Raw genomic sequence first — 26,621 nt, 5'->3', positions numbered from 1 at the left:
AGCTGGTTCGATCCAGTGATGTGATAGGTGAGGAGGAGGCGGGTTATGAGCGAGTGCGTAGGGTGCCACGTAGACGGAATGAGGAGGGGCGTTTTCGGCGGATGTCGGATGGTAGTTCTAGTAGTGTGGTGGCTCAAAGAAGAAGAAGTCGGGTAAGGATGTCTCTTGGTTGATCGATCATCGTGTTCCGGGTGGTCCGATGTTTCCCCACGTGATTCCTAGCTTTGGGGGCCACATTGCCAACACCTTATGGCCGACTCCTAATGAGGTCGGTCGACCAGTTTTGACGGGTTACCACCGGTTTGGTAAGACGAGGTTGTTGAGTTGTTGGCAACTCCCTCCGGCCGTTCGGACTATTTATGACGGTACTGGTCTTTCTCACCTATTAGATTCCATGGCCGAGCATTATAACATGCCCCTTATTTCTACTTTTGTTGAGAGATGGCAACCCGACACCAACAGTTTTCACATGCCTTTTGGGGAGATGTCCATACTCCTTCACGATGTTGCGCAGATCTTAGGTGTTCGGGTTGATGGTAACTGTTGTATGGTGGAGAGTAATGACGGGACGTTGGCGGATCCCCTTATGTATGTTTGTGGCTTCTTTGGGATTGCATCAGACCAGTTGAGGTTGCCGTTAAACTCTTGTAAGAAGGTCCCTATTTACAAGAGTGGGGGTATATTGGTAGATGCAGTTTGTGAAACGGCGAGAGCTAATTGTGATGTTGTTTTTGCTCAGGGGTTTTTGGCTACGGTGTTGGGGTCGACACTTTTTGTCAACAAATCAGGTGATAGGTTACGTCCTCAGTTGTTTCCTTTAGTGTATGATACTGATGGTGTACACGACTACGCTTGGGGAGCCGGTGTACTAGCCTTCATGTACCGACAATTGGGAGTGGCTTCACGTGCTGGTGTGAAGACTATTGGTGGTTGCTGGACTTTGTTGCAATCGTGGATCTATGAGTATTTTCCTATGTTCAGACCCGGTCCACCTTCGGCAATTGACCCTACTCAGCCTCGGTCGTGTTCTTGGAGATCCGTTGGTCCCTTCGCTCAAAATGCGGAGAAATTGTTGGAGTATCGGAGGTTGTTAGATGGGCTTACTTGTGCTTCCATTAGGTGGGATCCGTACGGGTCGCGTCAGGAGGAGTATCATCCTCGTACTTTGTATGACGGTTGTGTTCGTTTCATGGATATAGCCGAGCCGTACCAGCCTGATCGGTGTTTACGACAGTTTGGGTATGTGCAGATCATACCCAATCCCATTATGAGATTGGTAGCGCATCGTCCTGCTTCGGGGATAGGGTACGAGGTTAGGGTTGGGGTTGCGGAGACTGATCATCTTTGGGATTCTTTGGCGGGATCACGTGGTTCACATTTCTCGTAGATCGAGACCGCTAGTTTCCGGGTGAGCCGGCGCCAGATTATGAGGCTTGGTATAATGGGAATTCTCACCCGTTCATCATTGATCCCGACCACCATGATGCCCCCGCGCCACGGATGATTTTGATATTCTGCTTTGAGGTAATAATTTTACTTACGATTGTTGTAATAATTGTTTAACTTTCTTATTGTTCGTCGATAATGTTTATAATGTTTTAGTTGTTTTTGTCAATTTGCGGTAGATCGCACGTGCTTTAGTGTTTCAGTTTGCCGAGGCCAAAAGAATTACCGATGACAAGAAACAGCTTTCCTTCTTCCGTAAGATGATGAAGAACATCGACCCATTGGTTGAGAGGGCTGGGGAGATCATACGTGAGCGAGGACCTCGTCAAACACCCGGTGATCGTGTTCAGCGTAGAGCAGATGGTGTGTACACTGATAGCGAGGAAGAGGATGATCAGTAGTCAGGAGACTAGTTTTTTTTTTTTTTTTTTTTTTTTCATTTATGTTGTACGTTTTTGAAGACATTTTTTATGTTGGATGATTATGTTAGTTAACTATTTGAACCTTGGTTAATTCAAAAAACATGACGGTTTTAAATTCTGAAATTTCTTAAATTTATTGAATACATAGCAACTGATGCAAATTCATACATTTCTGGAAATACTCACTACTTCATGACAATGGCCAACATAATGAAGACAAACAAATACAAGATACACTTGAAATAAAACTTCATCATCCTTGCCATTTCCGAAATCTCCTTTTTTATACCTATCACTTGCTCTTTCATGACATTTGCACTTGATGCATCATCACCTTCATCTTCACATGCTATATTCAACTTTTTTGTTATTGTCAAATGATCTTCAGTTAACCACGACACAAAATGATCGCAAGGTACACACTTAAAATACGCTTTCTTCGGATTAGTAACTGACCCGGAAATCTTGATGATAGCGTTTCTTTGACAACGATTGCAAATTTGATTCTTAAAATCAAGGCCTTCAATTGGGTGGTTTCCCACATTGAGGATGATGTTGACATAAGTAAAGATTTGAAGAAGAAAATGGAAGAAGATGAAGATGATTGGAAAATAGAAAAAGTTGAAGTTGAGTGCAGAAATATAACATTATGTAGATGTTTATATAGGGAAAAATGTTACCGTTGTAATTCAAAATAACCATTACAATTCAAAAATAACCATTACAATTCAAAAATAGCCGTTATAATTCAAATGTTACCGTTATAATTCAAAATAACCGTTACAATTCAAATGTGACCGTTATAATTCAAAATAACCGTTATAATTCAAAAATAGCCGTTATAATTCAAATGTTACCGTTATAATTCAAAATAGCCATTATAATTCAAATGTTACCGTTATTTTTCAAAATAACCGTTACAATTAATAGCTTATAAATAGGCCATTCTATGTCAATTTCATTCACAACATCCAATCATATTCACTCACTACAATACTAATTATTCACTCATAACATCCAATCCTAAAATGGTTCTCACAAATGCTCAAAAAATCAGAGTTTATCAAATAAGAATCGATTTAATTGTTCAAAATTTACCAATTCTAATTGAGCGTCTTGAATCAGTGGTTCCCGGTGACAATTGTATGGCACATGCTTGAAGAGCCTCCAATTGGTACCCTTTGTATAATTTTACAAGGAAACCCGGATCATGTTCTAACTCCAGCAGTTAGAGATGAGGTTGTTTCTGATGAAGTACTAAACGAGAAGATGTGGGAGTTTCGCAGGTTAAAAAGTGATATCTTTACATATTTTGAGCGCATTCTCACCGTGATCGATTACCCAAGACTATCAGACTTATGTCTTTGGTAGAGTCTTGGGGCAAGGAATTCTTTATCTCTACTTGAATGATTTGTTGACTCAATATATGTCTACCCAACCTGAAGAATTGAGATTCAAGATCATGAAGAAGATAAGGAATCGTCATCTTCATCATCGGAAGATAATTAAGTTCGGTAGTTATTTAATTATGTTATGTTTTAAGTAATAATCATTTATGGTATGTGTTATAACAGAAGCAAGAAAGAACAAATAGAGAACAATAAAAGACAAACGCACAGATTTACGTGGTTCACTAACGGTGTGTTAGCTACGTCCACAGGGCAGAAGGGAGAGAGTTTTATTGATATGTGAGGAGTTTTCAGATTACAGATTCAGACGGTATGATAAGCATAACTGCTAGGTAGAGGATTAGAGAGTTTATATAATACTCTCTAAACCTAATACAGAATGACCTAATAAAGGCCCAAGACAGACCTAGCCCAATAACAGATACGGATACCGTTTAAGTTATTCGAAGCGGCGGTTAACAGAATCAAGGCACAAACCCAACAGTATGGGTTTGGGGTTTAGGGTTTAGGGTTTGGGGTTTGGGGTTTAGGGTTTAGGGTTTAGGATTTGGTATTTAGGGTTTAGGGTTTGGTATTTGGGGTATGGTATGTTTTAATTATGTTTTTATTGGTTTATGTTTTAATTATGTCAAAACGCGTTTTAAGGAATGTTTTAATTAAAATATGTCAAATTGTGTTTTAAGGAATGTTTTAATTAAATTACGTTTTAAGTCATTTAATCGGATGCAGAGGATAATAAACTACAATAATCGGATAAATAAAATAAAATATAAGGTACAATATTCGGATATATAAAATAAAAGGTACAATAATCGGACAAATAAAAGCTAAGATCAACTCGCGTAATTGCGCCATACAGATAGCTGATGTCGATACAGGCCATTATAATGAGCTACGCTTGCATCATGTACCCAACAAGGGGCTATTGGAGGCATAGGTGACAAGGGGCGTACCCGGAGCCGCAAATAGTGGTTTCCCGCATGTAATACCCATAAGACACCATATGGGGTACGTACTCCGGGGGGGGGGGGGGCTCGTAAAGGCAAATAAGTATAACTACCATTCCAATGTCGCTGACCTTCTCGATCGTCAAATGCAGAAATACAACATATCACCCAATTGTACATCGTAGCATAACCATATAGATCGAAACCGTCCATCCAATGACCCGAGCCACACGGTATCTGATCCATAAATTGTAATTTTAGCTACCTCCGCATCAAATCTCCCTGGGCCATAAATATGTTCACGGTAAAGGGGACTACAGATTTCCCTAAGTAAATCTGTTCTAGCCATCGTGAAATGAGATTGGTCACCCCGAACAGCATGTGAGATAACTCGAAAACCACAATGACCGTCTCCGCAAGGATTAAACCACGCTTCTAAATGCTCGTGAAACCAGGAAGGCAAAAATTGATGATAAGGAAAGTACCTCCAATGACCAATGGTGTAGTCTACCTCAAGAGGTGCGCAATACGATGTGCCGAAACTCCCCGTACTCGTGGTAGCAGTGGTAGACGGTGTACCGGGGCCCGTTTGAGTGGATCGGGGGGTACTATACGGAGTAAAACGCACCGTCGGAGTAGAACGGGGAGTAGACGACGGAGTAACAGGAACCGTCGGAGTAGAACGGGGTGTACTAGACGGAGTACGTTGGGAAGACGCGTTTCTTTGGGGCGTAGCACTGCCTACTCGAACCTGAACCCGTGCATGCTCAACGGCGGACGGATCTCTACGAGTTCCCCTAATCGGACGTCCTCTAGGGTTCTCGTTCACCCGAGGCTCTTTTACATCCTCCTGTTCCGGATGTATCTGAGAGTAAAGGGCATCGACCATGGATGATCTCATACTCGGATCTGCATTCCGAATTTCATCGAATAACTCCTCCAATCGATCATCGTCACAAGTCGGCATTGCCTCCGAACCATCGTACTCCAACTTCCTCCAAAATGCATGTAACACATCAACAGGGACCCGAGATCTATTTCTAGCAATGCGATGAAGTGAACAAGCACATAACAAACCAAGTGTAGTAGCCTTTACACAACCGCAATCGATAATCAAGGCATCTTCCGTCATCTTTGCACCTCTTTCGAATTCTTCACGCAATTCACTGATGGCATTCTTTGATATTTTTAAAGAAAGTCTGGAAAATAATCGCTGAATCCCCGTCAACCGCTTCGATCTAGATAACTCCAACGAGTGTCGGATCTCAACATGTTGCGTTTCCATCAAAGAATGAAACCGAATCCAAATGCTATCAACGGCCAGTTTTGCGCTATTCAACCATCTCTTCAGATTCGCATGAGCCGACTCAACCCGGGATGTAGAAGTATTCCCAAAATGAGTTATCTTGTTCGTTCTATACTTGGCCCATTTTTCCAAGTGCGGGAACCATTGCCTCTCAATATAAGCCGCCACTCCCGCCCATTCCCTTGCCAATTTGCCCCACGCAACATTAAACTTATCTTCGGTCTCCGCCTCGACAACCGCTTCAAACAAGTTAAAAGTTACGTGCTTAGCCCAACTATCCTGTTTCGTGATATCAAGTGCTTTCGTCTCCACGTTAGAATATATATGCCAAAGACATAGCAAGTGAGACGAATCCGGAAAAACAATGGGAATCGCGTTCAACAAACCTGCCTCGCAATCAGTAACAATAGCATTAGGTTGAACGACATCATTGAGAAGGCCCTTCAGTTTCCGTAGGACCCACAAATATCCATCCTCGGACTCATGGGTCACAAGAGCATACGCGATGACAAAGCTCTTCCCGACGGGTGTGACTCCATCCATCTCAACAAGCGGAAGACGGTATAAATTTGTCTTGTACGTGGAATCGATCAATACCACATAATAGTATGATCGAAACATCTTAACGGCTTCTGGATGAGCCATGAACACGTGGGTTACCTCATCGGTCTCCTGATCAGTGACCCAATAATGAACGTACTTATGCTGAACCGCAAGTGCTAACATCTGTTGTGACGGGTTTCTCCCATCTCTTTCCTCGGCCCTTACTTTCTGAGAACGATTGTAGATTTGTCGCCGATTAGGTCTTGACTTTTCCGGATTCCGCTGATGCAAACCCGCACTAATAATTGTCGGTCTAACGTGAGCTTTAACTTGGGCATCGATATAAGCCAACTCCTCGTCATCAAACTTTGCAAAGTATCTATCGCCGTCACAATACAACGTTAAAGCATGATTATGAAACCCGGATCTCATCACAAGCTGCCACTTATTCTCTTCTAATTCAACAACTTTCATTGAAAATTTGCAATTGCACCACGCGGTAGCCGTGTTACCCCTCATTAAAGAATCGGCATCCTTATTTACGGGACCTTTTCCACCCATCCGACAAACAAAATAATCTTGTCTCAAATTAGTATTCGACCAACTTTCTTGTTGCTTGCTCTTTTTATACCAAACCCGAGTCGGAGTCCGATCTCATATGCCCAATTAAACGCTTGAATACTAGATGCAAAGAACAAGCTAGTCTTAAAATGATCTGAGTAATCAATACCGTCTCCATCGTTAATCACCTGCGCACGCATTTCGATAAATTAGTTATTAATTAATTATTTGCTACGGAACGAGTCGGAGTAAATAAAAAATAATATAAAAATAATACAAAGACGGTAATTAGTTATTTTATACAAAACGAGTCGGAAATATTAAAGATAAAAATATAATATAAAGACGGTAATTAATTATTTCAATTGTTTTATAATACAAAGACGGTATTTAATTATTTTATACAAAACGAGTCGGAAATATTAAAGATAAAAATATAATATAAAGACGGTAATTAATTATTTCAATTGTTTTATAATACAAAGACGGTATTTAATTATTTTATACAAAACGAGTCGGAAATATTAAAGATAAAAATATAATATAAAGACGGTAATTAATTATTTGAATTGTCGGAAACTATAAAAAATAAAAAAATATAATACAAAGACGGAAAATAATTATTTTAAATGTTTTATACAAAACGAGTCGGAAACAAAAAAAAAAGAAAAAAAAAATACACGGTTTGGGCCTTGGACGAAAGGATTTTTCGTCCAAAACCAGGCCTGGACGAAAAATTCCTTCGTCCATAATGGGCCTTGGATGAAGGAATTTTTCGTCCAGGCCTGGTATTGGACGAAAAATTCCTTCGTCCAAGGCCCATTATGGACGAAGGAATTTTTCGTCCAATACCTGGTCTTGACGAAAATTTTCTTCGTCCAGGCCCAGTCCGTGTAATTTTTTTTTTGTTTTTTTTTTTCAATTGCTTTTTCAAATAAATCCGTCACAAAATCTATCATAATTCCGTCTACATTCATGGCATCTATCCTAATTCGGGATTCAAACGATAATAAAACATAAATTTTTAACAAAACAAAATCGTAAACTAACCTCGTTACTAGCTTCATTGTTGGAATCGTTGTTAAAATCGTTCCCGTTCATGTTGTTAATTACAAAACCCGACTTCTTTTTTTTTTTGAAATATTTTAGTGAGACGGTGACTTTTGTTTTAGTGAGACGGAAATTGCATTTGTGTTTTGAGACGGAAATTGCATTTTGGTGAGACGGATATGGAGTTATGATATGGAGGGCAAACTTGGAAATTTACATTAATTGTCGACGATATTTAGTAATTTGTCGACCACGTATAGCAGGACCCAAATCAATAGCCATGGGCTAGTAGTCACGTGATATCCACCAAAGTCAACGTCAACTATTTCAGCCCAGTAAATTCTCTATTTGAGCCGCTTCTCGTGATTCTTACTCGAGTTGGTACCTACACACATAAAATATCCAAGAGCAGTAACACAATTTCGAGAAATAGTATACATTTGACATTAATTAACATAAAATCACTAATACTCTATTTTATTCAAATATAAGTAAATAACGCATACTCGAGTTATTAATTAAATAGAATAAGAGGTAAAATATGAGTTAAAAATACGTAAAATAAAGGTTATCAGTCCCCTTTGATGCCCCACACCCTTCCTACTTTACATGGCCTGATGAGAACTATTCTAGTGCGGACGGGAAGATCATTCACGGAGGTCTTAACCTCAAACCGGACTACTTCTCCGCTCCTATCTTCCCCCTAGGCCCGAGCAACAACCGGAGGGGCATGACGCCCATTGGATGGGGGGCATCCGCCCTTACTTTGCTAGTGACGTGGGTGCTTCGGGGTCCGGTGACACTTTTGTGAGGGACTCCTCTACGGGAGGTGACGGTGGTGTGATGATGATGAGTGGAGACTTCCCGGAAGGTCTCATGGGTACCGGCGGTAGTGGAGGTGATCACACCTTCAACCCCGACGATTTGATTCAAGACTCCGAATTTGGAGCCGGAGAGAATGAAGATGATATGGACTCCGAGTCTTGAGGGCCGATTGGTGGCCCAACTTACTCCCGATTCAATCCAAAAGACAAGTATGCCTCCCTCAATCCAAACTCTCATTCATATTTAAATTACGCATGCATTTAGTGTACTTGTATCATATGTAGATTAGTCATGTTAGATGCATTCATATACTTTGCATTAGATTTCTTTTTTTTGTACAAATTGTCACATGTAGCTTGCATTCATGTACTTTAGTTGCATTGTTATTCATTTCATGCATTTAGATTAGAGCATGCATTGCATCTCTACAAAAAAAAACAAACAAAAAATATATATATAACAAAAACACAAAAACACGTATTCTAATTTCCGAATCCCCTCCACACATTATGCACATAGATAAGTGCGGGGAGGGGATTCCAAAAAAACAAAACAACAAAAAACATGTTCTTTTATTTTCTCTACTTGCCCTCCCATGTTTATAAATAAGTGTGGGGAGGGCCTAAAAAAAAAATCAAAAAAAATATGCATTTTAATTTTATTTTTATTCCTCCACACATTTATTTCCATTTGGAAGTAATGTAAATAAATAAGTGTGGGGAGAAATTTCATATATTTAGAAATACCAAAACATGTCCTTTTCATTTTCAAAAACAAAAAATACAAAAAATATGTTATTTTCTTTTCAAAAATTAAAAAAAATACAAAAATATGTCCATTTCATTTTACTTATTCACTCCCTATGCTTTTGTCCATTGAGGACAATGTACATTTCAAGTGTGGGGAGGGAAATATCCACTCTTGTGAATATTTGTTTCTATTTGTAAATTTGATAAAATTTCAAGAAAATGCCTAAAAATTGAAAAATATCAGAAAAATTACAAACAATTTGCATTGTATATATATGTTGTTTGTTGGCTAACCCTTGGCATAGGCATTGACCATTTGAGGCAAGAGGGAGACTAGAAGACCGCTTGGTATACACTTTCTTATCACTTTCTCCTTTTCCATTCTCTCTCTTTTTATATCGTTGTATAATATGGAGGAGGACGGGTTTTTTGTGCCTTGGATGTTCCTTTGGGGAACTATTGGATTGTTGGTGTTGATGTGCTGTTAGGATTAGTCAACTTGTTGCATGTCTCTATTCTTGTTTGGTTCAATTTCCGCATGCATATGTTCTTGTATATACATGTTTTTCAAATTCAAGTTTTGCATCCGTTTGTAAATAAAGGTTTTTAAGAAAGAACGTGGTCTAGGGAGGGAACCAAGTACCCCCATGATGAGTTATGTTTCCAATTGTGCCTTTCCCCTCCCCGTGGCTTGCACCCGTGACCTCTTGGTTAGCCAAGGGAGGTAGGCTCGACCAATGAGTTTAGACCGATCTTGTGAGACCTAGGACCGTAGACTAGACCTAGGGCTCGACTTAGCCACTCAAAGGTAAAGGTAGAGCCTCCTAGGGTGGGTACATTCATACCCCACCCTCATCTAGGTTTGAGAGTAGGCCTCCTCGCAAGGCGTGTCACATCACGACGCACAAGTGTGTCATTTCGTCCTTAGACCATGAATTGCTTCTCATTTTTGTGCACATATTATGAAACAAAATCCATTTGTATGAGCCTCACATAGCCAAAGTAGCTTAGTTTCGTCACTTGCATTGATCTCCTTTTTTATTCACCCCCTTGAGCCTTAACCTTTTCAATTGGCAAACCCACTAAAATAGCTACATCCCATAACCACCCTTCCTTGATCAAGAATTGGTCGGTTTTGTAGTAGTGTTGAAGGAGGTGATTGGGGTCATAGTGGTGGATAGTGTACATATCCACTTGGGTCGGAATTTGGTATGCATTTGGCATCATATATAAATAAGAGGTTTTGAAAAAGAAATGAAAAAAAAATAGAAAAGTGAAAAAGTTATAAAAAATCTAAAAAGAGTTAGTTGATTTGTATATATTTATATTAAGAAAAGAAAAAGGCAAGCAACACCCCTCCTCATCATTAATTGGGGTAGAAAAAGTCGTTGCTAAATAAAGGGGCAATTTGATGTTTTTCCAAAATGAGTCGGGTTTACACAATTTTTGCATGACTTGAGAAACCGGGTTTTTTTAGGGTGTAGACGTTACCATTTGTTGAAATAAGAAGAGTATTCTCAAATTTTCCAATTTGAGTTGGGTTTATGCAATTTTTGCATAGTGTTGATAGCCAATGCTATGTTAGGGCATAGACGTGTCTCATGTGTTGCAATAAGAAATGGGTTACGATGTGTCGGTAATTCTTGATTTGAACTCCACATATCCAAACGGTGCTTGCACCAATCCCGTTTTGTCCTACTCCTTAGCCCCGTTACAACCCTTGTTCATATTGTGTGCATTGTACCATTGTTTGCATTTCATTGAACATAGGACGGTCTTACACATTAGATTGCGGGCACGTTTTCGCTAGTCGAGTTAGGAGAGTGATTTTGGTTACTTTTTGTCACAAAAATCACCTTGGTCTTTCATCGAGTGACGAGTGAAAACCGTGAGGATGTCGTTGCCTGGGTTCCCTTAGTCATAGGTCTCATGGTTGAATCTCGTGTCGGTTTTGTAATTCTCGGCGGACTTGCCTGTTTCCCTTTACCCCGCTCTTGAATGTGTTTCTTGAGCATTGGTCACGCTATGGGTTGCTTGAGCCATGCTTAAGGGGTTGGCACCTCCGTTGGAACTTCTGAGACGGTACTCCCAACCAAGACCATGTTTTGTTGTTTGAAAATCCTGCCACTTAGATGAGGAAAGTGGACTATTTTTGTTAGATGTACTCTATTGCTTGATTACGTGCCTTCATGATAGATGTATCGCAATTTTGTAGCAAGACCCAACTTGCCTTGCAATAGGGCACTTTTCCCTCATAAGTGTCAAATTGTGAGTTGAAGGGGCGTTGAGTGCGCTAATACTCGCTCGGCTATTAATTTAGAATAATTGAGTGATGCTTATATTGTGCACACACTCTTAACGTTTACTATGATTATCTCTTGGGCATTGGTTTTGGACTTACTCGAGGACGAGTAAGGTTTTAGTGTGGGGAGATTTGATATGTGATTAGTTTACGCCATTTCACTTCCCGTTTCTCATGCATTTTGCCCTCTTTAGCACGTTTTTAGCTCACTCTCGCTCATGTTTTGTCCTTTTATTCCATGTGCCTCGATATTATGACTCCCGTACTCTTTTGTAGGGGATTAGCCTTGAAAAAAGGAAGACGGAATAAAAGCCTAATGAAGGAGCTAGCTCGTGTTGGCTTGAGAAGAAAAAGGGTTGGAAAAGGCTGAGAAGCGTGTTCTGCCGGCAGCCGGTCTGGCCACCGCCAGAACACCCCCCTCCCCCCCCAATGCCAAGAGAAGAGGAAGGAAGCTGTAGGCTGTGTTCTGCCGGCAGGCCGGCAGCCGGTCCACCGGCAGAGCACACCAACACAAGTCCAAGTTGGAATTAGAAGGAATTAAGCATTTGGCCTCGCTACCGGTAGGCACACCGGCAGCCGGCCAATCGGTAGAGCACACCACAAGGAAGATTTTGAAAACTTGAAGACTGTGTTCTGCCGGCAGGCCGGCATCCGGTCCACCGGCAGAACACACTTGCCAGCTATTTTCCCAAAATTTCCACTTCAATTTAATTGGCCTCGCTACCGGTAGGCAGAACGGTGGCGTCCACCGGCAGGACGCAACAGGTTGCGGATTTGGGCTTTTGTTGCTCTTCTTTTCTAAATCCAATGAAAGACTATAAATACCTCATCCCTTAACCATTTGTACACACAACCCTAGATCTAATTTAATTTCCTTTTCCAAGTTTGAACTTTGTTAATCACATTGCTAATCTCTCCCTAATTAGAGCAAGTTCTTCAATAATTACATCATATTTAGTGCTAGAAATTGGGTTGTAAGAAGATTGAAGGTTTCTCCTTTCTTATTTTCAATCCAAGTTCCTTTCTTTGCAATTAAGTTGGTATAATTTCTCTTCCTAATTTCATTTGTTTATATTTTGTTCTTCTCTTAAGTTGTGTTTAGTTGTTCATGTTAGAATCCTCCTCTTTGTTGTTTAATTGATGTTATTCTCTCTCTTCTTCATCTTTTCTTTGTTTACCATTGTTGGTTGCTCTCAAAGATTGAGTCTTTAACTTTCTTGTGTCAAAGATTGAATCTTTGAGTTACTTGTGTTGAAGGTTGTGTCTTTTAGTTTAATTCTCACCCATTTTTAGATTAAATTGTCTTTATTCATAAATTGTATTGGATATTTGCATGATTAGTAGTAGAATTTATTCTTCCACCATGTTTATGCTTAAAGATTCCATCTTTTTTGTTTCTCTTGCCTTTAGGAACATGATTAGTGAGTAGTCTTCTACTAGAACTCGGTTTGACCCGACATGAGTAATTCCACTAATTGATTCTCACAAAGGCTAATTATTTGGAGAAATTGGTGAGGGTAGTTTGGAGGAATTACATGGTTTAAGGATTGATTTTGGGTAGTGTCGACTTGTAACCCTTGTCCACCAACGAGAGTTGGTTAGGTTGTAAATTGGATACCCGGAATTGGACCTTGTCACCAACCAAGGTTGAGACCGAAAGGGAGAACCGAAGGAGGGTGCCTCTAGACTAGCGTTTGAAATCGACCTCCGAGAGGAGGAGTGGGATGACCCGGAATACGATGGGGGCTTAATGACCTTGACCAAGTGCTAGACCACCTTGGAAATATGCATGTTTTTGGGGTTGTCGGGTGTTGAGTTAGGGATTCCGACCTTCGAACCCGAGAGAGGGGTTGGTGGGTAGTGCTAGTGTCCTATTTCGAACCCGAGAGGGGGGGGGTCTTAGGCGAATTAGAGTCATCTCCTCCTTCCCCGTTCACCTAAATGATTAGCCTAGGGAATCGATATGTGGAATTATGAATTGTTGTGGGAGAACCGAGTTCTAGGCTTTTTAATTATTTGAATTACAACTTAGTCCTATCTTGCTCATTTTACATTCTCTAGATAAATTGCATTTCATTTTGTTTAGTTTAGTTATTAGATTGATAAACTCATCCTTTTATTGTCGACTTAGCTAAACAATAGAACTAAAACGATTAGTAGTCTACCAACTCCTTGTGGGATCGACCCTCAATTTTGCACAACAATAAATCGTGCACTTGCGAGGTTTAATTTGATAACCATCAGCATGCCACTCCGTTTTTATAAAGCAAAACACATTCACTATCTATAAGTAATGAGAAATATAAATGAAGCTCACTTCCGTTTTTGTACTTATTAGTAAAGGATCTATTGTTGTCAATTTATGTGTTTCTAGTTAACAAAGTAATATATAAACTACACATTATAGGATTGCATACGCTTTTGACTTCTTTTTAGAACGGAAAAATATATATAAAACAATGACCTTGATTGGTTAGATACAATGAAGGAAAGGGAAGGGATGTTTATACATAAATTATACATTCTTACATTTGTTTTCAAATGGAGTGTGCAACAATTGAAAAGTGTTGAAACTAATATTTAAAGGTATGAAAAAGTATATACGAAGTACTAAACTAATAAGAAATTCAAAAAACTAAAATATACTCTATATAAACTAAGACGTAAGCCAGTGGTCTATGATATACTTATATACTCTTATAAAGCAAAACGGTCAATTACTTACATATATATATGATATAACAAAAGCGTAAATGATCTGCCAAATTTATAAAATTGATTGAATAACTTAATCTTGAGATAAAATACCCCTAACATTAATCTGCAAGAAAAAGAAAAACAATCACCCATTATATGTATGTATGTATATATATATATATATATATATATATATATATATATATATATATATATATATATATATATATATATATATATATATAGGTCGTGGATCCTATGAGAACCACTAACATAATGAGAACCGTGAGAACTCTTACTAAATCATCATCAAATCTTGTTCAAAGTTTTGATGAATCATTTACTCTTAGTTTAGTTTATTCAAACACATTTTTTAGCATACCTAAACAAAATTTAACGATTTTATTAACAATATTCAAACTTAATGTAAAAAAATACAATTAAGTATACTAAAATAGCTATCGATGCACTAAAACGAATATTAGGTGCATGAAAATTGTTACATGCATGAAAATGAGTACTAGGTGCATGAAAATAACGAGCGCTAGATGCACGAAATCGAGTTCTAGGTGCATGAATATTGTTAGTTAAATGAAAATGAGTAGCGAACGCACGAAAATTAATAAAATAAAAGTCGATTCGATTTCCGTCAATAGTTTATACTTTTAGGACCAAGAAATATGTTATCTAGCCCTAAAATTCTATGCTGAATCCAAATATGTCGTTATTTTTTAAAGAAAGTATCCGTAAGGTGGAGTTCTCACGGTTCTCATTATTTTGGTGGTTCTCAGTCCCAATTCTATATATATATATATATATATTTTATATATATATATATATATATATATATATATATATATATATATATATATATATATATATGCAATGTATAGAGTCTATTAAATTAACTACAAAGTATAATATGTAAATGCAATGATCAATAAAACAAACTTACTTGTTGCGAAGGATGTGAGATTTTACCAAAAATAAAAGTGTCTAAAGTGGTTTCATAAAATGACAACTCCAAAGATTGTAATATTCATATGTGAAGTACAAATCATGGAGGAAAAATCAGAAATTTATAGGAATTGAGAAATAATAGTGGTTACTCTTACATTCAAGAAGTCATGTCAAAAGACATGTAATTAATTCAAAATTTTATAGCAATTTATTTCCATCTTTCCTCTTTGGAATTCTTTGGCATTTATGCCATTAAAAAGGGTAATTATTAATTTGCTTAAGCTTTGAATTGTTATTTTTTTCACAATAATTTGTTTAATAAGTTAGGAGAGGGATTTAGAGTATGTGATGTGGTTAAGTAATGTGTTATAGGCTGGCTTTAATTATATTTGTGTAGATTAATTAATATTAACTAATAGAAAAATGACATGTGAATTAAAATTAATTGTGTTAAGTAGCCTTTTAATTTAATTGTATAGATTTATGAGAGGGAACCAAAAAGTTTGTATTAATTTAATATTAGAGATTTAGTTTTTTTTTTTTTAATTTGTATTTGCAACTAATATTTTGAAATTTTTTGTACTTATTTGTATCACTTTTAAATAACTGAATGAAAATGTAGAATCCTTGTCAATTAGGTCATCAACATGCCTTTAAATATTATTTATTGATAGATTAAAGAAATATTATAAGATCTCTATTTTGAGATCAACAATCATCTAATAATGGTTAAAAACCATTCAACACCTGAAAAAAATATAATATAAATGATAAAAAAAAAATTAATGATTATTGTCATGATGGTTGAAAAAGTAAATTGTGAAATTTTAATGGTTTTTCATAATAATCTACATTTATTTTTTTACCATTAATTATGAGAGTAACTTTTAAATGTGGAATTGATAAAAAAAAAAATTCATGTTTACTAGTATTTCCACGTGGACTATATTTCGCCACGTCACAATTAATTGTTGCCATGTTACATTTATTTTGCCAATGTGGCATTTAGCCCATGTTTACGTGGCTTTTAATGTCTAGCCTTTTAATAATATTTATAGATAAGGGCTTTGTTTGGTAAACAGCGGAATAATATTGGCAGAAGCAGATTGTGAAAGCAGATTATAATTAGCAGATTTTGTTGACAGGTTTGACTAGTATATTCGATTAGCAGATTTTGTTAAAGGTGTTTGGTAAGTAGCAGATTTAAATTAGCATATTATCTCAATCTTTTGTAAAATGACAAGTAAGTACATGAATTAACTATGGAATAAAGGTAAGGTTTATTTTCCTAAGGGTAAAAATGTGAATTTATTTTTTCCCAATCTACTCTTAGAATATGCTGGGGGGAGCAGCATATTGTAAAATAGTAGATTCGGCCCCAATCTACTATCTCAATATGCTGTTTACCAAACACCCCAAATAGCATATTGACCGGTCAAATATGCTAAAAGTCTCAAATATGCTATTTTTTTGTCAATCCGCTGTTTACCAAACACCCCCAAGATCTTATTGTGATAATATTTGTCATTAATGACGTAAGTTGAACTGAATAGTTGAATTGAATATAGAAAAGTAATATGTTGATTAAATGCAATATTGAATCCATAGTCAGGAGTAGAAGACTTATTGCTGAGAAGAGATTTTGTGAGAGATTTTTGTGTATTGAATTAATTAATCAGAGTACAAGAAATGCTAAATATATACACCTATATTTTGGTTAATATCCAGGGGATAATTGTTCTACACATAGGGTAAGGGTCCTAGTCTTAATCAACTTATTGTACACCTAAACCATAGCATACTCTAACATTACCCTACTGCTTCCTTTTTCCTTCTTTGATGTTTTCCTTGCACTGGTGGACCACAGACTGTTTTGTTGCTCTTTTCTCTACACTCCCCCTCAAGATGTGAGTGAAGACCAGACGAAACTCCCATCTTGGATAGGAGGTACTCATGTTGAGCAACTGGACAGGATTTGGTGAGGACGTCAGCAACCTGTTCTTTGGTGTTGACATAGGATGTAGTGAGTATACCCTGTTGAATCTTTTCTCTGATAAAATGACAGTCCACCTCTATGTGCTTTGTGCGTTCATGGTACACTGGGTTTGCAGCAATAGCTAAGGCTGCCTGATTGTCACACTTGAGGTGGGCAGGTCCCAGATGTTGAAGCCCTAGGTCTTGAAGGAGCTGGAACAACCATGTGACTTCACATGTCGTCATGGCCATAGCCCTGTACTCAGCCTCCGCTGAGGATCTGGACACTACTGACTGCTTCTTAGATTTCCATGAGATAGGAGATTGTCCAAGTAAGATGCAGTAACCTGTGGTGGACTTGCGACTGAATGCACATGAGGCCCAGTCAGAATCACAATAAGCAGTGAGGTGAGCAGCTGAGTTACTGGCAAAGAGGACACCTTGACCAGGGTCAGATTTGAGGTATTTCAGGACTCTTATGGCTGCCTGCATGTGGTCAGATGTAGAAGCCTGGAGGAATTGACTCAAGAGTTGGACAGAGAAGGCAATGTCTGGTCTGGTGATGGTCAAATAAATGAGCTTACCCACAAGCTGCCTGTAGTTCTCAGTATGTGGTAAAGGGGTGCCTTTGCCAGGTTCCAGTTTGAGGATTGGATTGACTGGTAACTTCAGGGCCTTGGATTTATCCATGGCAAATGTTTTGAGCAAGTCCAGTGTGTACTTTCTTTGGGAGATAAAAATACCTGCTGTGCTTCTTTCCACTTCAAGACCCAAAAAATACTTTAGTTCCCCTAGGTCTTTCATGTGAAAAGAAGAGTTTAACTGGTCTTTGAGTGCCTGAATTGCAGATGGGTCATCACCTGCTATGACCATATCATCCACATAGACCATCACAACAGTGGTGTGTCCATGGTGTTGTCTGATGAAGAGGGAGTGGTCAGCATGAGACTATCTGAAATTGCACTGCAGAAGGACCTGTGAGAGTTTGGAGAACCATTGCCTAGGTGCCTGCTTTAGGCCATAAAGAGATTTCAGCAATTTACAGGCCTTGTTATTCATAGCAGGGTCACTCTCCCCCTGTCCTTTTGATGACACAACTCCTTCACTGTATCCAGGTGGCAGTTTCATATACACATCTTCTTCCAGATCTCCATGTAGAAAGGCATTTGCCACATCCATCTGACAAGTGAACCAGTTTTTCATAGAGGTAATGGCAAGGAGAGCTCTCACAGTGGACATCTTGGCCACAGGTGCAAAGGTTTCTTCATAGTCTAACCCATATCTCTGCCTGAACCCTTGAATAACCAGTCTGGCCTTGTGTCTCTCTATGGTGCCATCTGGGTTGTATTTGGTTTTGTAGAGCCATTTGCATCCAATGGCCTTCCTCTTTCTAGGTAGTTCTGTGATGACCCAAGTGTTGTTGGTGGCCAGGGCTTGTAGTTCAGAGTTCATGGCATCAACCCATTTGGGGTCCTGAACAGCATCTTTGAAAAGAATATGGTCAGGTAGGGGATTATCAACAGTGACAGCACCAGCAAAAGGCTTAACCAAATGAAGTTGAGCCACATTGGCAACGGTTGCTGGTGCCATGACAGGGTTGTCGACCTCAAAGTCTTGAGTCCATGCTGGTGCCCTTCTGACCCTCTGAGGTCTACTGGCATTCTCTGGGATGCTGGGTTCAGTAGGTGCTCCCTCCTGAGGTGCAGAGTAAGAAGAATTGCTGATCTCCATGGGAAGGTGAGCTTCCTCTATGTACACCTCTACTCCTGGTGAGGCTACCTGTTCTGACTGTAGAGTTGCCAAATGATGACCAAAGTGCCTGATCTTACAAGGGAACATGGCTTCAAAGAACTTAACATCTCTAGAAACAAAAACAGTTTTCTTATTTATGTCATAGACTTTGTATCCTTTTTGAGACAAGGGGTAGCCAAGGAAGATACAAGGAATGCCCCTTGGTTGGAACTTATCCTTGTCTCTGCTTGGGTTGTACACCATGGTTAGACATCCAAATACTCTCAGCCTGTCATATTTTGGTGGTTTGTTAAGGAGAACTTCATAGGGTGTCAGATTGTTGAGTACCTTGGTAGGCAATCTATTGATGATATAAGCAGCTGTTAGGACACAGTCACCCCAAAAAGAGAGAGGTAAGCCTGAGTTAAATCTGATTGCTCTACTTATTTCAAGGAGATGCCTATGTTTTCTCTCCACTACCCCATTTTGTTGTGGTCTGTCTACACAACTAGTTTGTTGCCATATCCCTGTGGAGAAGATGAATTTCTTGCTGTCTCCTTCTGTAAGCTCAAGAGCATTGTCTGATCTGAGTATTTTGATACTTTTACCAAATTGGTTTTTAACAAATGTGTAAAATTGGATGAGTAACTGTGGTGCTTCTGATTTATGTTTCATTAGATAGACCCAAGTGGCTCTTGAGTGATCATCAACTAAGGTCAAGAAATACCTGTGCTTGTTTCTGGTCTCCTTTCTATAGGGCCCCCACACATCAACATGAACAAGGTCAAAGGTCTGAGGGGCTCTGGTCTTTCTGACAGGGAAGGGAAGTTTTGTTTGTTTGGCCATGGAGCATGTGATGCAAGCCATATCCTTGTGGGAAGGGGGAGTGTAGTCAATGCTTGTTATATGTTTTAGTTTATCTGTGCTAGCATGTCCCAACCTCAAATGCCAGATGTTTTCATTAAAATTGGACAGTTCATTACATAGGTTATCATTAGCATTACATGAACCCAGGAACATATTCTGTGGTTCCTTCATTCCATTTCTACTTCCAAAAGAGGGGTTAATCTTACATGGTCTACTTGTACTATGTGAACCACTACTGTCCTTATTTAGTAAATAATAGATGCCCCTTTCTTCTCTGCCCAATGCTTTAATCTTCCTGGTAAGAGAGTCCTATATGACACACATATGCTCATAAAATGTCACTACACATTTTTCATCCCTTATGAGTTTTTGGACAGACAGGAGGTTATGTTTAAAGGTAGGAACAAAGAGAACTCTGTTTAGAATCATGCCATTTTGGAGTTGGAAGGTACCAAAGTGAGAGACAACTGATGAGACTCCATTTGGTAAGTTAATTTTTGGTTTTGCAGTTAATTGAGTGCAGTTGTCCAGGAGACTTAGATTTGAAATCATATGATCTGAGGCCCCTGAATCTATTATCCATTCCATGGACTTATGGCCAGTTGTAGATGAAATAGAGAGAGTCATACCTGCAAAGTTTGCTTCCATCTCATCTTCTGTTTCTGGGTAAGACATACCATTTCCCTTCTGCTGGTTCAGCAATTGCTCAAACTGAGCTGTTGTCAATGTGATGGCTCCTGCCATGCCCCCCATGTCCTCAGCTTCTCCTGATGTCATGGCATTGGCAGCCATCTTACCCTTGCTTGGATATCGTGGAAACTTTCCTTTGTGCATTCCAGGTTTATAGCCTCTTGATGCAGCTCCTGAGTGGCCTCCTCTTGGTTGACCAGATCTTTGTTTTGCAGGAAAGTATTGGTGCAAGGCATGCCCCACTGGGTATCCTTCAATAGTCCAGCAAGAGCTCAGGGAGTGTCCCTTCTTTTTGCACTTGGTGCAGTAGGGTATGTTCTCTTCATTTCCTTGGTTGGCATAGAAAGCAGCATTCTCAGCTTCCACCTTCACACTGCTCTTGTAGTTCTTTCTCTGAGCTTCCTCTTGTTGAAGGATGGCAGCAGCTTCTTCTACACTTGGTAGAGGGGACATCATGAGGATATTGCTCCTTAGGGTGGAGTAGGATGAGTTGAGTCCATTGAGAAATTGGAAAAGCTTCCTCTCATTCTGTTCCTTGAGGTGAGCCTCCAACAAGGCTCCAATTTCTAGAGTCATGTGACTAATTGGTGGCCAGTCACTCATGAGCTCTATGTTCTGCCAGAGAATCCTAAGTTCTGTGAAATACTCACAGATGCTCTTGTCCCCTTGCTCCAAGTCCTCTAGCTCTTTATTGAGCCTGAACTTTCGTGCGCCATTGCTTACAGAGAACTGTCTCTGCAAGTAATCCCATATTTCTTTCGCTGTGGGAGTGTACATCACAGATTTCCTGATTGATGGCTCCACATTGTGAAGTATCCAGGCTATGAGCCGGCTGTTGCAGGTGGTCCATGCTGCTTCCCTCAACGGATCATCAGTTGGTTTCTTCACCAGGCCTGTCAGCATACCCAGCTTCCTCTTGGTACAGAGGGCTATCTCCATCTGACGTTTCCATTCAAAGTAGTTGTCAATCCCAGAGAGTTTGGTGTCCACCACTATAGGGTGTGCACTCTCAGCTGGGTGCAAGTACAGTGGATCTGAGGTCTCTAGGATGGCAGTGGCAGTGGGAACCAGATGGCTGTCTGGATTCACCGTTGTGGTGTTGATTGTAGTGTCAGAGTTGGTAGTGATTGTCATATTGTGAAGACAAGGATTTGTAGGAAGAGATGAGGAAGATAAGGTTGGATGTATTTGTTCCTAACCAATCCTCAGCTTAAATAGGAGTCGACTGTGAGATACCACAGTAAATGCTCAACAAGAAAGACGGTTATCAGTCTCCTCAATCCTGAGTCGCTCTGATACCATGTTGATTAAATGCAATATTGAATCCATAGTCAGGAGTAGAAGACTTATTGCTGAGAAGAGATTTTGTGAGAGATTTTTGTGTATTGAATTAATTAATCAGAGTACAAGCAATGCTAAATATATACACCTATATTTTGGTTAATATCCAGGGGATAATTGTTCTACACATAGGGTAAGGGTCCTAGTCTTAATCAACTTATTGTACACCTAAACCATAGCATACTCTAACATTACCCTACTGCTTCCTTTTTCCTTCTTTGATGTTTTCCTTGCACTGGTGGACCACAGACTGTTTTGTTGCTCTTTTCTCTACAGAATAAGGAGGAGGTCATTAAAAACCAACAATTGAGAGCTTGAAGCCAGCAAAGCATCCAACCCACCAAGATGAATACCATTGTCTGGCTTAAGGACCGTCTTAGCTTAAAATCTCTTGAATCTTCTTTATTTTCGCCTCTATTCTATTTGAGTGTTAGAGTCGTTTTAATAAATAAAGACCGTAATAAATAAGACTTGGTGTAAGTGAGAAACTGCTTTGAATTTTGTATAAATTTTTACGGAGTAATAAACAACTTCTTTCGATAAAATTTATCCCCTTAATAAACTCAATTTGTGATATTTTGGATATTCTAATTGTGTTTTGTTAGGCTTTTTTATTTTTTTTTATTTTTTATTTTTATGTTATTACAACATTGGAATTTATTAGGGGGAAATCCTTGAAACGCAATTAATAATTAATCTAAGGATCTAATCCAGCATCAGCTTCAACATCGCAAATTATCGATTTTATTGCATCATGTACTTACTAGTAATTACGCTCGAATATATGATAATTGAAATAGACAAAAGAAAAAGTTCAATATCATAATTATTATACCATTCAATTATTTATTTAAGCTTTATAATAGGTAGTAGGATAAGCAACCAGTGTACATGCACCGCAAGCTAACATAAAGGCTTAGATCACACAGTAATGTTATGACCCGTTATTATTACAATACGCGTTATATATGGATCCGAGAACTATAGGTCCATGGCTTCAATGGACAAGTTTAAAGTCCGCAATAAGAGTTGCAAATTTTGGGACTAAGTCCTCGATGCTGCCATCAGCAGAGGTCTTGGTAGCTTGGTCTGTGAAAGTGGCAGAAGGTAAGGCATTGTCCAAGGCTTCTTGAATTTGATCGAAGGTCAAGCGGTCAATGGCTTTTTTTGGGCCACATACAACATAACCTACATAAAAACCAAGTACAAAATCATTGATCATCGTATCATCACCCACTATAAACACAAAAAAAAAAAATGAGTCTTTGTTAGAAAATTTCGAGACAAAATTACAAATCTGTGATGGTTTGGCAATCGACCGTGTGTTTTTGACAGAACTCTTGACCAAGTGGTTTGACGGGTTTTGCTTCAGAAAATTGTGACGGATCTTCCGACATTTTTTTCGCGACAAAATTAATTTTTTTTATCAACTTCCCAAAATAATTGTTTTTACAGTCTCACTTTGGAAGAATTTCACTCATTTCTCGCGCTTTGTTAGTGGACTTTTTCTTTGTTGTTTGAATTTTTGAATCGGTCGTGTTAAAAATCGACACTTTTACTAATTATCGTCCACAATTAATACATCTTTTCAATTTTGCCCCCAATTAACCTCCCGTTGTCTCTCTCTCTCTCTCTCTCAAACAAAAAAAAGACGGTTTTTCGGAAAAAAATTGTAATTTAATTTATGAACTTTTCGATTAAAAAAGTTTTAAACATACGTATGTCCGGAATTTTTTATTTTTTTTAGAAAAAAAAAATCCAGTCGAAAATATTTTCCGATTGGACAAAAAAAAAATTTCGTCCGGAAAATTAAAAAATTTGAAAATATTTTTTTAAAAAAAAATCCAGACGAAAATATTTTCCGTCTGGACCTAGGTCTGACGAAAAATGTTTTCATCTTTTCGTCCGGATTTTTTTTTTAAACTTTTTAAAAAAAAAATCCGGAAGAAAATATTTTCCGTCTCGACAAAATTTTTTTACGTCTGGACGAAAATGTTTTTCGTCCGGAATTTTTTTTTTTTCAAAAAAAATTCCTTTTCTGACTTAGATTAATTTTTGGCGCGGTAATCGATAATCGCTAATCCTTTCTAACAATAACAATTCTATTCTAAACCACCTAAATTACTAACTAATTACAAATTTTAAAAAAATTGAACTAGTTTAGATTACTTGTTGTCGATTCTTGAATTTGTTAGGGGAATTGAAGCGGTGGTGACGGAAATGGCATACTTGAAAAAAAGATGTTAAAATAGGGAAGGTTTAGAGTGAGGGGTAGATTAGAAAAGTGATTAAAAAATGTCGACGATAATTAGTAAAATGTCGACGACGTTTAGCAGGTTGGAAAATCGGACTTATAATAGGGTATTTGTGAGGCGGGTTGGGCCAAAAATGGAGTTGACAAGAAAAAAAGTGGAAATTGAAAAATAAAAGAAAATAATTTTTATTTAGATATTCACAGAAAAAAGTACGCTTTTTTTAGACGGAACGAACACATTAATATTAAAAAAAACAAGTTCAATTACATCAGAGAGCAGGTCAGGATTAAGAATCGTTCAAGCCAAGGAAAATAGGGCCATGATTCCAATTAAAAAAGTACGCTTTGCGATCACCTATTCCGTAGCAAAATAGAGTCATTTGCGACAAGGTTATGTGAAAATCATTGTCGTCACAAATGGCCTTTTGCGACGAATTTACCCTTGTTTGGGATGTGGTTGTAGCTGACATCACATTTTTTTTGTAGGGAAAAAAGTGCGTGAAAAAATATGTTCATACTTACCCTGTTAGGAAGTATTAGAAACTTATAATTGAGAGAGTTGGAAATAATATTGATAATTGTATTCACAAAATAACTTGAATTGCATACAAATAAACTATAGCTATTTATATACATTTGCAACGGAGCTATTTACGGAAACGAAATATGTGGATGGCAAAACAGAGGAAGAAATTATTTGGCTCCCTTGAGTTGTGGGATTGAAGCAACGCTCACCTTATGGTGATCTTCCTGTGCAACGGCTCGTTGAGTCCGTAATACCCCCCCGCAAGTTGGTGTGTGGAGGGTCGAGACACCCAACTTGGAGAGTAGGTCGTCAAATGAAGCACGTCCGAGAGCCCTGGTGAGAATGTCTGCTAACTGAGCTTTAGTGTGAATGTAGCTAGGAGCGATAACTCCCTTTTGGATTTCATCGCGGATGAAATGACAGTCAACTTCGATGTGTTTGGTGCGCTCGTGAAATACCGGATTTCGGGCAATATGAAGTGCCGATTTATTATCACATCGAAGAGGAATGGGTTGATCATTAGGAATACCGAGGCTGTGAGGGAGGGCTTTTAGCCATTTGAGCTCACAAAGTGTGACTGCCATAGCTCGATATTCCGATTCCGATGAGGAGCGATAAACTGTCGCTTGCTTCTTAGTTTTCCAGGAGATTGGTGATGAGCTTATAAAGACAATATAGGCCGAGAGAGAGCGACGGCTCGTGGGGCAGGCAGCGTAGCTCGCATCACAATATGCGTTGAGTCGTAAATCATTGTCAGCGCGAAGAAGTATGCCTTGTCCCGGAGATGTCTTAAGATATCGCACGACTGTAAGGGCTGCATTCCAATGCTCGGTTGTGGGAGCATGCATAAACTGGGCGAGAGTGTGGACCGAATAAGTGAGCTCGGGGCGAGTAATCGTAAGATAAACTAACCTGCCCACAAGACGACGGTAAGGCTGCGGGTCCGATAGTAATCCCGCGGTAGAGAGAGAAAGACGATGGTTCTGTTCCATTGGAGTGGAAGCGGGTTTTGTGCCAAGGAGACCTGTCTCTGTTAAGATATCGAGGGCATATTTGCGTTGGGAGATGAAAATACCAGATGTGTTTCTTGCGATTTCAAGCCCGAGAAAATATTTCAGCGTCCCAAGGTCCTTCATGTAGAAACATGTGCTTAAATACACCTTGAATTTTGTAATAAAAGTGACGTCATTTCCACATATGACCAAGTCATCAACATAAACGAGCACATGTACCTCGGTGTTGGGTGTTGTGATCGAAAATAAAGAGTGGTCCAGGGGACATTGTTTGAAACCATAATTACGAAGGGCGGAAGCGAGCTTGGCATACCAACACCGAGGGGCTTGGCGGAGGCCGTAAAGAGATTTTCTGAGACGGCAAACTTTCCCATCGTTTGATGGGAGGAAACCCGGAGGAGGCTTCATATAAACTTCTTCATGGAGATCACCGTGAAGAAAAGCATTGTGTACATCCATTTGATGAAGAGCCCATTTCTTAGCTGCGGCGATGGCAAGAAGGGTACGTACAGTCACTAATTTAATTGTGGGAGCAAATGTCTCATTATAATCGACTCCTTCGATTTGACGATTACCCATTACCACTAATCGTGCCTTGTAGCGTTCGATGGAGCCATCAGCCTTGTATTTTATTTTGTAGACCCATTTAGAAGCGATAGCTTTCTTTCGCGGAGGAAGATCTTCAAGAGTCCATGTTTTATTTTTTTCGAGTGCATCGAGTTCTTGTTTCATAGCCTCTCGCCATTCGGGTACCTGCACTGCATCTTTATAAAGGCTAGGCTCGTGGTGTTTGGTCACGACCGATAAAAAAGCTTTATGATTAGTTGAAAACTTTTCATAAATGAGATAATGAGAAAGAGGATAGACGGTACCTGAAGACGAGGAATTGGTGATGAGTGAATTAACAGAGGGGCGAGGCTTGGAGAGCACGAAATCTTTGAGATTGGAGTTCGGTACTTTGGTTCGATGGCCCCGTCCCATGGGTTGCGAGTTGGGGGGAGATTGGTG

General features: G+C 39.0%; 2 protein-coding genes across 2 annotated transcripts; both read right to left on the bottom strand.

Moving 5' to 3' along the window:
- Nucleotides 1–4,366: 4,366 nt before the first annotated feature.
- On the bottom strand, nt 4,367–6,256 carry LOC141654884 (uncharacterized). The gene has a single exon (XM_074461996.1). The coding sequence runs from the start codon at nt 6,254–6,256 to the stop codon at nt 4,367–4,369; it is 1,890 nt and encodes a 629-aa protein (XP_074318097.1).
- Nucleotides 6,257–20,098: 13,842 nt separating this feature from the next.
- LOC141654883 (uncharacterized) lies at nt 20,099–21,613 on the bottom strand. The gene has a single exon (XM_074461995.1). It carries the CDS (start codon nt 21,611–21,613, stop codon nt 20,099–20,101), a length of 1,515 nt encoding a protein of 504 aa, XP_074318096.1.
- Between the last annotated feature and the right edge of the window lie 5,008 nt (nt 21,614–26,621).

Source organism: Silene latifolia, chromosome 5, assembly GCF_048544455.1.
Source record: "Silene latifolia isolate original U9 population chromosome 5, ASM4854445v1, whole genome shotgun sequence".
Classification (NCBI taxonomy): domain Eukaryota; kingdom Viridiplantae; phylum Streptophyta; class Magnoliopsida; order Caryophyllales; family Caryophyllaceae; genus Silene; species Silene latifolia.
The sequence above is the reverse complement of the archived record's forward strand: the minus strand, read 5'-3'. Positions and strand labels throughout refer to the sequence as shown.

What these genes read in the sequence shown, in the direction of transcription:
- LOC141654884 (XM_074461996.1), bottom strand. Translation starts at nt 6,256, where the DNA reads ATGTTAGCACTTGCGGTTCAGCATAAGTACGTTCATTATTGGGTCACT.
- LOC141654883 (XM_074461995.1), bottom strand. Translation starts at nt 21,613, where the DNA reads ATGACAATCACTACCAACTCTGACACTACAATCAACACCACAACGGTG.